Source organism: Acomys russatus, chromosome 4 (genome assembly GCF_903995435.1).
Source record: "Acomys russatus chromosome 4, mAcoRus1.1, whole genome shotgun sequence".
Taxonomy (NCBI): domain Eukaryota; kingdom Metazoa; phylum Chordata; class Mammalia; order Rodentia; family Muridae; genus Acomys; species Acomys russatus.
Window position 1 is genome coordinate 62,479,674 of NC_067140.1, and position 12,634 is coordinate 62,492,307.

The following is a 12,634-nucleotide window of genomic DNA, read 5'->3' on the forward strand; positions in this document are numbered from 1 at the left end:
AACAAAGGCTGACAAGGAGGGAAAGTCAACCTTGAACAACTCGGCTCACTATGCTCGGCAAGAAGACGAGCCCACTGCTGGCCTCACATGGATGATGCCTTTCTACCCAGGGACTACAGGGCCAAGTTCTATATGACCTCCTGGAGGCCCAACACCAACTCATCTTTCTAAGAGTGTGGCCCCAGTGCTCCAAGCTCTAAGCACAACAGAACATTGGGAACAAAGCCAAATTCTCTTTTTTAACTGATTTTTTTAAAATGCTGTTTCCCCTTTCTTGGCTCTGTTGGCATAAAATATGAAAGCTCCCATTTCTCTTCCTCTCTTTTCCAAAGAGGGGACCAGCTCCCTTCCTGGGAAACCCTGCATCCTACAACCTACCACACTGTCTGCGTAATAACATCTTGAAAATATCTGTTGGTAAGATAGTTGGAAAAAGAGTTTCAAGAAAGGACTTGGGGGGCTGGGCAGTTAAATCGGTAGCTAAGAGCACGTGCTACTCTTGCAGAGGACCCATGCCTAGGTTCCCACACCCTCGCAGCAGCTATAACTCTAGTTTCAGGGTATCTGATGCCTTCTTCTGCATCTAAGGGCATCAGGCACATACATGGTACACCTACATATGTGCAAGTAAAAAAAAAAAAAAACCACTCAAATACATACTTTTCTTTCAAAAGGAAACCGGTTGAACAATGACATAGGTAAATCTATGATAAATGAAAAGGTAGGCATATTTCGACAAGAATCATAAATATGGGGATTTGAATACCAAATATCTTAGTGTGACCTAACTGTAATAGAAGCCGGGAAACAGGTGGTCACCTTAAAGCACATCAGACACAAGCAAAACTGTTTCTCAGCCACAAAGCATAAGACCCAAGCAAGGTTGCCTCGGGGCTTTGCCTGCTTCTTTCTAATTCCATCAGAGAAAGAGATCGTAAATGGTTGTAAAGGGTAAGGAAATCATTTGGGGAAGATAGAATAATTTCTTACATAATTATCCTAGTGGGAAATGATACAACAGGGTGGGGGAACATCTCAATAATTAAGTATAAACATAATCACAATAGTTAATCTCACTTCCCCCTCTGAAGAGAAGAGAAATGAAGACATTTACTAGTTCATCCATTTTAAAGTGATGCAGGAATACCTATAACTGAGCAAAATCTACAAGTTCTCGTTTTTTAACTTTCCTTGGCATTTTAAATCCCAAATTCAGCCTGCTGGATTATTGTTTCACTACCAATTTGATAAGCTTCTCGAACTATCTGTTCACAGAGGAAATATGTGGTTTACTAATAAAAAAATTATTAGTACACAATACCCCACTATTTTCCAAAACTAATTAGCTTTCCTTCTTTCTGCATATTATTAGTGATGATTCTCAATGGTCCACAGCAACTCTTCCAGAGGACAGGCTAAGGCATCATTACTGCTGGTCAAGAATTTCACTAGCCCAGGACTTCTCAATGTTTGGCCAATTGCATAACTAACTACTGCTGGGCTGACAACTGAATTAAGTACCTTTTTCCTTAGAAAGATAGTTCCTAAAGCCATGGGATTCTATTTGAGTTCTTGGAGGCCAAGACCCAACACAACTTTGTCAACTTTGAGCCATGAGCCACGCAACGTTAATACCATAACAGCCATATTAGTGCCACCAGTCAATAGGAAATTATTCTTCATGTCTTTTAATGGGATCTATGTTCCACATATCAGCTGTGCTGTGTTGGACTGTACTTCCGTCCATTTGAATGGAAGAGTTTTCTCATAAGTTCTGTAAAGTCACAAGGTGCTAACCAAGCCCGTTTATTTATTTATTTACATATTTTAACCAAGAAGAGGTGTTATTTTTCTTTGTTTTAATTATATACATGCTATTCTTTAGGGAAAGACCAGGAAATACACAAAGATTCCTAACGAAAGAGTCAACCCTTCTCTGGTTCAGGACGAGCACAAATAGTCACACAAAACATGTAAATGTGTTACTAGTTGCAAAATACAGACCACAGTCCAGTCAGTAACAATTATCAAAAGATCCTTGAACACTTTCAAACACATGTATATTATTGGGTTTTCCCAAGGCGTAAAAATGTCTGGTTTAAAAATATGTTATTAATAAGCATTTCCAGGTATTTATTTATAAATATTGTTCATGTCCTATATGACTCAACATAAAAAGCCTAATCAAACTCAACTTTGTATTTATTATAATATTAGATCGAGTTACATATTTTTATAAAGCCCAACAGACTGGTTATTATTTTTTCAGACATTTGAAATGAATAAAATAGTTATTTGTATGGAAGCTCTTCAAATTAACATATTCACCTACCAAAACCTGCTCCCTGTCTCAAAATCAAGTAGACTAGTCTGTTTGGACAGCACCTCTAAATTCTGGACTCAGAAAAAAATTCTAAGTCACTGAGAGTTTTGCTACTTTCAAAATTGTAAGTAGTGGATGTAAACATGTTTTTGTTTTGATCCCAAGTGTGGGATATGAAACAGACTTGTGTGTGGGTGTGTGGGGTTTTTCTACTGAAAACAGACTTGTGAGAGAACAGGTGATGTTTGTCCACTGGAAGAGGAACCACCTCATGCAGGAGCATGGTCTTCGCCAACTGACAAACATCCTAATATGGACTCTGAGAAGATCTATATGCCTAAAACAAGAGGCAGGGCTTTTTTGGTCTTGGCTATTTATCAGTCCACTTCAAGATGCTACTAGAGAGAACTACTCCAGTGAAGGATTCGAGGCTCAGGGCTCTGGCTGCTGTTCTGGGCACCAGCTGATGCTCTGGGTTCCAGCACCTGCAGTTACAGTCACCTTCGCTGAATTGCTGTTTTACTGTTAAACTGGTCTATTGGAATCCTGCCGACTACACCAGTAGAATCACTCCAAGGAACTGAGTCTAAAAAAAGGTCTATCTCTTCTGTTCCTATTAACCTCTTTTCTTTCCTATCTACAGTAGGTGGGTTGGAAGGAAGGTGTAGGCATTAAAAAAATAAATAAATAAAGTAGGTTTGAAAAAGTTCAAAGCCTACAATTGTATATAATGACATCACCTTAGATGGCCTTGGTTTCTCATAATTAGTTTTGTTCCTATCTGCTTACCTTACTTCTAAATGTTTTTCATCCTCTCAGGAGCTAAGCTGTGATACATAGCCAGCCCTCTGTCTCCAATGCTGCCTTCCAGCTTGTGGTTTAGAGCTGTGGTTTTGTGTGCTTTCTTAGGACAGTCTTTGGTTTGTATTCTGACTCCTCCACTTAAACAGCCACATGACACAGGGAAAATTCTATCTTCCTCAGTCTCAGGCTCCCTATCCACATGTTAGAGTTAGTGATAACTTTTCCCTTACGAGCTGCAAGGATGGAGCTGGGGAGATGGCCCAAAGGTTAAAGCATTTGCTGCATGCACAGGAATATGGCTCTGAATTAGGATTTCTGACACCCAAGTGAAAAAACCAGGCATGGAAGCGTGCGATTGTATAATCCCAGTGCTGGGAAATAGAGACCAACTCTTGGGCAGCATTGGCCAGCCAGCCTACGCAACTTGTGAGCTCCAGATTCAGTAAGAAACTCTGCCTCAAAAAAAAATGAGCACAATAAAGACACCCAACACAAACACATAAACACACCTACACATACACACACACACACACACACACACATGAACACACACACTCTTGCACACATAACCAGGCTCACAAATGCATAAAAGGCTGTATGTGCTTGATAAGGTAACTTACAGTCTACAGTGAATGCTTGTTCCTGTATCAACACCATGTCTAGGGCCTGAGAATGATGATAACCATCACCCAACTAAAGACTTCTTTGGGAAGCGCTCTAGTGCAAGTCTGTCTTCTCTGCTGGCCTTTAAGCTCTGTGAATGCAAGGCCTGGGCTGTATTAACCACTGACTCCACACCTTAGCATTGTATGAAATACACATTGGCTAAATGAATAAATGAACAAAAGAATGAATGAACAGACATGAGCACATGCTGTGCTGAAGAACTCTGTCCCTGGGTGCAGAAGTAAACATGTAGACAGAAATTGTCGGAAGCGTCCTGAAGACCAACACCTGGGCTTTGATTGAAGGTCGATTGGGAATCCTGGACTTGCTGCCCTCAGTGGGGGACTTAGCTCTAAGAATAGGAGTGGGGATTGGCATGTTCTTACACTTTGAAAGGTAGATGTATACTTACACTGTACAGTCAGAAAATGATGGCCTGGTGTTAGCTTAGTTTAGAAAATAATAAAAGAAAACCCATAGAATAACTAGAAATTTAAAAAAATGTGTGATATCCAGATGTGCCAGAAACCACAAGCTGTGTGTGTGTGTGTGTGTGTGTGTGTGTGTGTGTGTGTGTGTGTGTGTGTGCATGGATAGACGGAAGTTGTTTGTATGAATGTGTGTATGTAGCACAGCATAAGCAAGGACCTGCCTCACACAAAGCTGGGCAGGATACTTGCAAAAATATGTAAAGCTTACACTTTGGGGGCGTGGGCTTTTGGTTTTTGGTTTTTAATGTACCCTTGGCTGTCCTGGACTCACTTTGTAGACCAGGCTGGCCTCGAACTCACAGCGATCCGCCTGCCTCTGCCTCCCGAGTGCTGGGATTAACATCATACTCTTAATGTCAACTGAAAGATAGAACATTGGGATTTTGTCACCGGAAGACGCCTTGAAATTTATTGATGTCTCTTTTTATATTAGTGTTTTATATTGGGCCATTTTATACTCAGATGCAGGGAGTCGTGTTTATACTAGGGCCAAATAAGCCTCTGTTGTTCCTCTAATGCCCCTACTGACCTCTTCTCTTCAATTAGCCCCCTCCTACATTGATGTTTTCCTTTTCTGTGTGCTTACGGGTCCTGTGCAGGTAGTCTGTTCATGTTTGCAACAGCCAGGCCATGTCCACAAGACTGTTTCACAGCACTCCTCCCCAGCCTCTGACTCTTACAGTCTCTCCTCCTTCTCTTCTGCAATGCTCCTGGGATTTGAAGGTGGTCATAAAGATGTCCTATTTAGGGCTGAGCACTCAGTAGCCACTTATTCTCGGCACTCTTATCTGGTGTGAGTCCAAACTCTGAGAGTGACAACTGCTAGACGAGGCGGAAGGTTGCACTCGTCTATGGGCATAAAGAAATATCCAGAATGCAGTTTAACTTCAAGTTCAATTTACTAAAGCTTCAATAGCAGATTCACTCCAGAACCAGTGACCTCCCCAGCTTTCAGCAGATTTACAGCATGAAGCATGTATTCCGTCCAGTAGAGCTTCCACTACAAAAGTGAGTCACCCAAGAAGGGGGAGGTAACCCTCCAGAATACTCTCATGCCAGTGGGCACGTGTTTCTGGTCAGGTAAGTATTGCTGACACATGATCTATAGTGAGTTAAGATCACTGGTGACTTTTCTCCCCAGCATGCTACATGGCACCCTCCCGCACCTTCCAGCATGTTCCAGCACCTTCCAGCACCTTCTAGGACTATGACCACAAGCCAGAGGGAAGAATCTTCCTGCTCAATTCCAGCTTCATATTTTTGTGTTCTATAAACAAATCTGTGAGATTGTCTTCAGCACTAGGGCTTTATGTCTGGCTCTGCTGGGTCCCCAAGAGTGATGGCAATCGTCTGCATTGTTTTGGAGACTTCTGGGTGCTCCCTGGCTAAAAATTCACTTTCTCTGTTTGTATAATCTACTTCCAATGACAGTTTGGAACCTGGTGTTCTGTCTTCCATATGAAAGATACTGTAGTGAGGCTTCTCACTTGTGGAATTTTTTGTTTCCAGCTGAATTTCATTTTGAGTTTTCTTCAGCAATTCTATCTCTTCACTGAATTCTATTCTCATATCCTGAATTGACTTCCTAGTTTGAGCATCTGTTTGTGTGTGTGTTTTTGGAACCCATCCAGTGCTTTATCACTGTCCTCTTTAAATTCCTACAAGAATTTGTCTGTCTCCTCTGTTAATTCTTTGAATGTATTTTTTTCAATTATTTTTCTGGAGTTTTATCTAGATAGCTTTCATCTGGGACCACTTATGAGTGTATGTGTGCTCACATGTGTGCAGGTGTGCATTTATATGCGTGGATATGAAGGACTGAGGTGGCTTCAGCTTCTATACCGAGACAGAGTCCCTTGCTGAGCCCAGAGCTCGCCATTTCAGGTAGCCTGGCTAGCCAACTTCCTCACACAACTCCTTGTTTCTGCCTCCTGCATGCTGGGATTGTGAGTGGGCCACCACTCCCATCTGGATTTTATGTGGGCTTTGGGGACCTACCCCCTAGTCATGTTTGTGAGGTGAACACTTTATCCATTCAGCCATTGCCCCAGCCTAATCCTGTTTTTTCTTACTGGCTTGCACATCTTTCATCAGTTGTAGCTTTTGCTATGGGTTTCTGATGCACTTGTGTTGAGTGGACATTTAAGTCTCTGCTTGCTGCTAATGGGGCCTGCCAGGTTCTGGATCACCCAGGTTCTGGGTCACCCAGGTTCTGGATCACTCAGGTTCTGGATCACCCAGGTTCTGGATCACCCAGGTTCTGGATCACCCAGGTGAGGCTTGAAGTTCAATGGGATTACTCACTCTTGATTTGCATGTGAGGCAGCATGCAGTGACTTCTGACCTCATCAGCAGGCCTTGTTTGAGTTAGCAAAGGGGAGTAGTGCCTGGGTGGCAAGGGTAGGCATAAAGATAGTAAGTTTAGGGTATAGAAGGCAACAGAAGTATGGTCTGTTGCCTGAGTGGTTGATATGAACTCTGCATAGAGCCTGAGAGGCAGGGTTAGGATGCCAATGGGAAGAGGAGGCATGGCCTGTGACCTGAGGAGTCAGAAGCACCATGTGGGTCCTGTGACACTAAGGTTGGGGTCCCAGGTGACTTGTCAATTTACCTGTGAAAATCCTAAGATGCCAGGGTTAGATATGGCAGGCATGGCAGGCAAGGTGGTCATGTCAGGCACTGCTCAAAAAAATGGCCACATTCGTCACACTGTAATAGTCCTTACAGTGGTATCAGGGCCATGAAGTATAAAAGGGGAAATGGATAAAAGGTACTGTGTCTCCTTCACTTCACCTTCACCCTTAGTCCAAATTCCATGGCTACAAAATGGGGTCATCTACCCCACCCACATCAGAATTGACATGAACGGGAAATTAATTTTACTGTGTTCACACCACTGAAATGTCAGGGTTTCTTATAACAGCATTATAGTCTAGGCTACCTGTGCCAAAGTCTATGTGAAGGAAGGAAATAGTTAAAATAACCACTTTATGGTTAAGAAAACAAAAAACCTTAGATTTATATCTCATTATAGGCTGATGAAGATATAAAGGTACAGTTCTGTAGGGAAGAAATGAGTAATGATAAATTATATTTAGATTGCCTTTTTAGGGTTCCATAAATAGTCAACACAGTGTTTTAAGAAGAAATTTGATTTGTAAATACAACTTACTTTTCTTGGATTTACATAACAGTAACATTTCATTGAAAAAAAGACTTCATTAGAAAATTTATAATTTGTTTTAATATAATCAAAATATTTCTTGGGCTATTCAAAGTTTCCTGGCTGCTCCTCTAAATTAAATCTTAGTTTGGAAGAATATTTTTCTATAAACATTTATTACAACAACAGTCATTTAAGAGCGATTAAAATACTAACATAATCAGGCAGAATTTACAAACAAATGACAAACATAGACCATATACATTCTGAAATGTGTGTTGGAGAAGACTCACGTTATAAACTTCCCCGACTTTAACTAAGGGGCGTTGCCAAGACCCTTTATCTTCATTATCTCTCAGTAAACCCCCATAGAAACATCTCGGAAGGATAGTCTTAAGTTCCTAAGACCCCAGTAAATCAAGCCAACCTATATGGAAATAATGCTATCCCAAACCAAACTTGCAAGAGAGTAATGCCAAAGACTATTGAGAGGTGGCTCCAGTCTCCTAGCATGATGTGTAAAACTCTACAATTAGTGTCTCTTTCTTTTGCTTTTAAAGGAATCTCTTTGTCTTCATAGTACCATAAAAATGTAGCTATCTAAGGTAGGTAGTACCTAGAAGGCTTCCATGGATCATAAAACAATGTTATCACAATATACAAACAGAAACATGTAGAAGCGAGGACCTGTTGGGAGGTGGGTCTGGGTTGAATGAAACGATGATGATGGTGGTGGTGGTGGTGATGATGATGATGATGGTGATGGTAAAGAAGAATCCACGGCCTAAAATATAAGGCAACTGATGGCTGATGATAATTGGTGATTCTCTTCGAGGCCTATTGGTTTAAAGACATGCCACTACGCAAAGCACAGAAGCATGTGCAGCATCTGTCTTCAGATGTCATCGCCTACGTTGTGGTTTAGTTACAGAGCCATTGGGTGAAAGGCCAGATCTAGGGCTGGAACTAAAATGCCAACTTCTCCACCCTAGGCTAGCCAAGCTCCAGGAGGCAAAAGGCTCCCAAAGGAAGGGCACTATGGGCAGGAAGAAATGAGACCCACAAAAGAAGGCATGAGGATGCGCTAGGTGGTGGCTAGATAAAGGTGTGTTAGCCTTTAGCATGAGCATAAATGACAGCCATCGATGCCTGAAGATGAGATCTCAGATAGTTGCCTGTCATACTGCCTTCTGGCTTTTAGGTTTTGTTTGTTTGTTTGTTTTGTTTTTTGTTTTTGTTTTTGTTTTTGTTTTTTGTTTTTGTTTTGTTTTGTTTTGTTTGTCTAGTTAAAACACTTACCATCAAATTTTGCAAGACTGCTAATATCTGCTCCAAGTTCTGAGGTGACAGGTAGTGCCTGACGAACCTTCAGGTTTGTTTCCCTGATAAATGAAAGATATGACATGAATTTTTATATGGAACAATCCAATAGTCTCTTACTAAAGCAAGTGTATAGAGAACAGTACACACACAAAACCTAACTGGGGAGACACAGAAAACCTGGCCTTTAACGTCACTCACACTTCCCACACCATCTCAGCAAAGCAAAGAGCGTCTCAGGATCCGGAGCTGGCATTCTACCGACAGCACATCTGTGTAACAACACAGAGATCTGCTTTGTATTTGTGTTCAAAAGGACACAGAACATAAGAAATATGGTCTTATTCGAACCTACTCACATTCTATATGAGTTATAAAACACACTGGAACTAGGATTACCATTGCCAAAAGGAGGCCAGGATCACTCCAGCATCTGCTATCTCTACTGAGTTTTGTTTGCAAAAGACAGCCATGGCTACTTTTACACAGTAGCTGAAATTTTAATGGGAAAAATAATATAGCCTTGTTTTTCTTAGAGTATCAATCCCAAGAAACTCTTGGGTATTGAATGGCACAACCAACAATCTGGGCAGATCACAATTGCTCTTCCTATGAACAGAATCACATATCCATTAGACAGTAGACCATGGTGCTAACAGCCATCGGTAATTATGCGGCCATCACTCTATATTGTGTTAAAGGGAATGTTATGACAGATTCCTCAGAATTCGTTCCTTACTCCTTCTTCAACAAGCACTAGCTTTGTTTTCCATGAAACCATGTGACCTTTAGGACTAGCTAGTTTTACGTGACACAAGTCTCTGAAGAATCAATCAGCCCAGTCATTGTATCTATTAATAAGTTGGTCCTTTCTGTTGCTGAGCAGTATTCCAAGATGTCCAAGGTTGCTCAACCATCCACTTGAAAGACATCCAAATTGTTTCTTTTTTGATGTCAGAAATGCATGTGCCCTAAGTATTCACTATAGAGTTTATGGAAACATACGTTTTCATTTCTCTGACTAAAAGTCCAGTTTGAAATTGCTGAGTTATGTGGTAATTTTATGTTTGTTTTTTAAGAAGCTGACAAATTATTTTTCCAGAAAGAGCATCGCACTTTGTTCCCTCCAGTAACAAGAGAGCAAGTGACTCCGCCTCTCCAAAGCTTTGCCAGCTTTGGAAATGTCACTGCTGTTTGTGTTACTCGTTCTGACAGATCTGTGGTCACAGAGCACTGTGGTATTAATTTTTATGTCACACTAATGGTGTTGAGTAACTTTTCCTGTGCTTGTTTGCCACCTGTGTGTCCTCGTTGGCCAAATGTTTATTGAGGTGTTAGGAAATATCTATTTTCCAACTAGGGTTGCAGATTTTTTTTTTTAAGATTTTAAAACATCTATATGTAGCCAAGGTAGTTCAGGCAGTTCAAGGTAATTCAGCAAATAATTTCTTTACGTTAGTAACTCATTACTATTTCCTATCAGTAGGGATTTTACATATTAAAATATTAATTTGATGAAATCCAGTCTCTCTCTATCTCTCCCCCACAGTTCTGTTTCTCTCCCTCTCTCGGTGTGTCTCTCTCCTTCTCTCTCTCTCCATGTCTCTCTCTTTCCATCTCTCTCTCTCCATGTCTTTCTCTCTCTGTCTCTCTGTCTCTCTGTTTCTCTTTCTCTGTCTCTCTGTCTCTCTCTGTGTCTCTCTCTCTCTCTCTCTCTCTCTCTCTCTCTCTCTCTCTCTCTCTTTCTCCCTAGAGAAACCAACCTGGGGCCTGTGCTTGCTAGGTGAGCGTTCTAGAACCAAGCTAAGTCCCCACTCTGTGTAACAACTCTTTTCTTATGTCAGATCTAACAATTCTTTGAAGAGCTCAAACCTCAGTCTTTCACCCTTTTTTGCCTAAAATGTTGAGTTTTATTTCTTACATTCAAGTTCAGCTTTTTTATTAGTTATAAGGCTCTCAAGTTATCTGTTTCATAGTGACTTCCTGGTCTGTGGTTTTTGAGGAAAGTTCCATTTCATCTAACCTGTCAAACATCCAGCTGATGCAGCTGGCAGTTTCAAGACACATTGTTGATTTCTTGTTTTTTAATGACGTCACTCATCTGTCTCTTTTCTCCTCTCTCCGTCTGCCTTTCTCAAGCTTTGTGGATTCATTGATGTTTTCAGAGAACCAACCATGTCCCGTTGTTTCATTTTGTTCTGTTTTGTGTCAAGTTTGATCTTGCTTGCATTTGGATTTATTTTGCTATTTCTAGGTTCTTGAGACTCAATGGACAATTGATTTGAGGCTTATTCTCTTTTCAAGTATTCGAATTACTTCAGTGCTACTAATTTTCCTCTTGACGCCGCTTTAGCTGTGTCTAAACCTGCCCAGCCCAAACCTGCCTTACACAGGATGAACTACTCCAATATCTCAACATGCCTTGAGAAACACTAGCTAAAACTGGTTGCTTCATGTTGCCTGGTTGAGTCCCACCTCTTTATTAGCTTGAGGAAGTCACCTGGCTGTCTGAGCCTTGGCTTCATGTTCCTGTACAGTGGGTCTTATACAGTGCCCACATCAGGACTGCGTAGCAACACCACCCACCCAAGTCGCGCACATACAGGTAGATAGTCCCCATACAATGTGAGCAGCCAATGGTGTCAGCCAGACAGAGTTGTCCTCCGAACAGAACAGGCACATGTTCCGTAGATGAACTCTCAAAGCCAGTGTCATATCCATCCATCTCGTCTCTCTCTGTGTCTTCATTTGCCTTTTAAAGCTGTCTCAATCTTTCTTCTCGGGAGCTTTACGTCCTATCCTCTCCTTTTCCTTAGAAAATGAAATTAAAACAAACAAAAACCCCAAAAGGAACCTCACTCAAGTATCCTGACGTAAAATTATTCATGTTCACATATTTTGCAGAGTGTTTCTGAAAAAAAATTTATGCTAAAGAGAAAAGTCAGTGTTTTCCAAATAAATTCAAGAGAAAAATTGTTTTATAATTACTGCCAAGTGAAAAACAATGGACTTTACAGTTTAGATTTCTGTTCTACAAGGAAATAAAAAATAAGATGTGGGTCTGACCTCTAAGGATTTTAGGTTGCACTACAGCCTAAGCAGCGGCTTTAGTTTACTACTTACCCGTCCAGCTCAGCTGTTTCAACATAGCAGAGACCGTGTGGCTCACTACTTGACAGGAGCAGCAAGTCGGCCTGGTTGAGAAGACAGAGGGGCAGGTGAGACTCAGGACTGTTGAAATCTCTCCCTCCTGCATCACGCCTCAGCAGCCACAGAGCCTCAGCAACAGTGGAGAGGGAGGCACACCCTCCCACTTCATGCTTCTGTGCCATCAGGCTAGGAGCAGGCCTCCCAGCAATATGCAAACTACTGCGGTTTTGCCTTTTTTGTAAGTCATATATGAATTCCATTTTTCTGAATTTAATAAGTTCTAGTGAAACAGAAACCTCTTTGCAATAAATAAGCTAATTAAGACTCCTTATCTGCTGGTATATGAGCAGCTCAAAGTAGGGAAGGAACAAGGACGGTGTAGAACGGACAGGAGGAAAACGAGAGCCAAGAAGGAATAAAAGCAAACCAGAGCAGTGTGGAAGCACGGGGAGAGACGAGGAAACGATGGTGAATGTTAAAACACAGAAAGAGGAGAGAAAGTTGGGCCCAAGCGAAGAGCACAGAGGGTGGGCTGCAACATGGCACTTTAGAGACGGTATTACTCCATTTTTTGGTTGTGAGCCTAGCCTTCAAGGGCTGAGCCACCTCCTAGACAGAAAACCACTGAAGAGGAGTCTTAAAAAAACGTGACGGAGATGTTGAAGTGCAGCCAGCCACAGGTGATGGCTGGCGGGAGTGACGGAGGGGAGGGCTCAG

The 12,634-nt window shown here is 41.6% G+C and overlaps 1 protein-coding gene across 1 annotated transcript in view; it reads right to left on the reverse strand.

Moving 5' to 3' along the window:
• Positions 1–12,634, reverse strand: part of Atp8b4 (ATPase phospholipid transporting 8B4 (putative)) — a 175,878-nt gene that overhangs the window by 95,770 nt on the left and 67,474 nt on the right. The window contains exons 8-9 of the mRNA XM_051144911.1: positions 11,891–11,961; positions 8,747–8,829 (exon numbers count right to left, since the gene is read on the reverse strand). Of these exons, the coding sequence (XP_051000868.1) occupies positions 8,747–8,829; positions 11,891–11,961 (154 nt within the window). The remainder of the gene's footprint in view (positions 1–8,746; positions 8,830–11,890; positions 11,962–12,634) is intronic.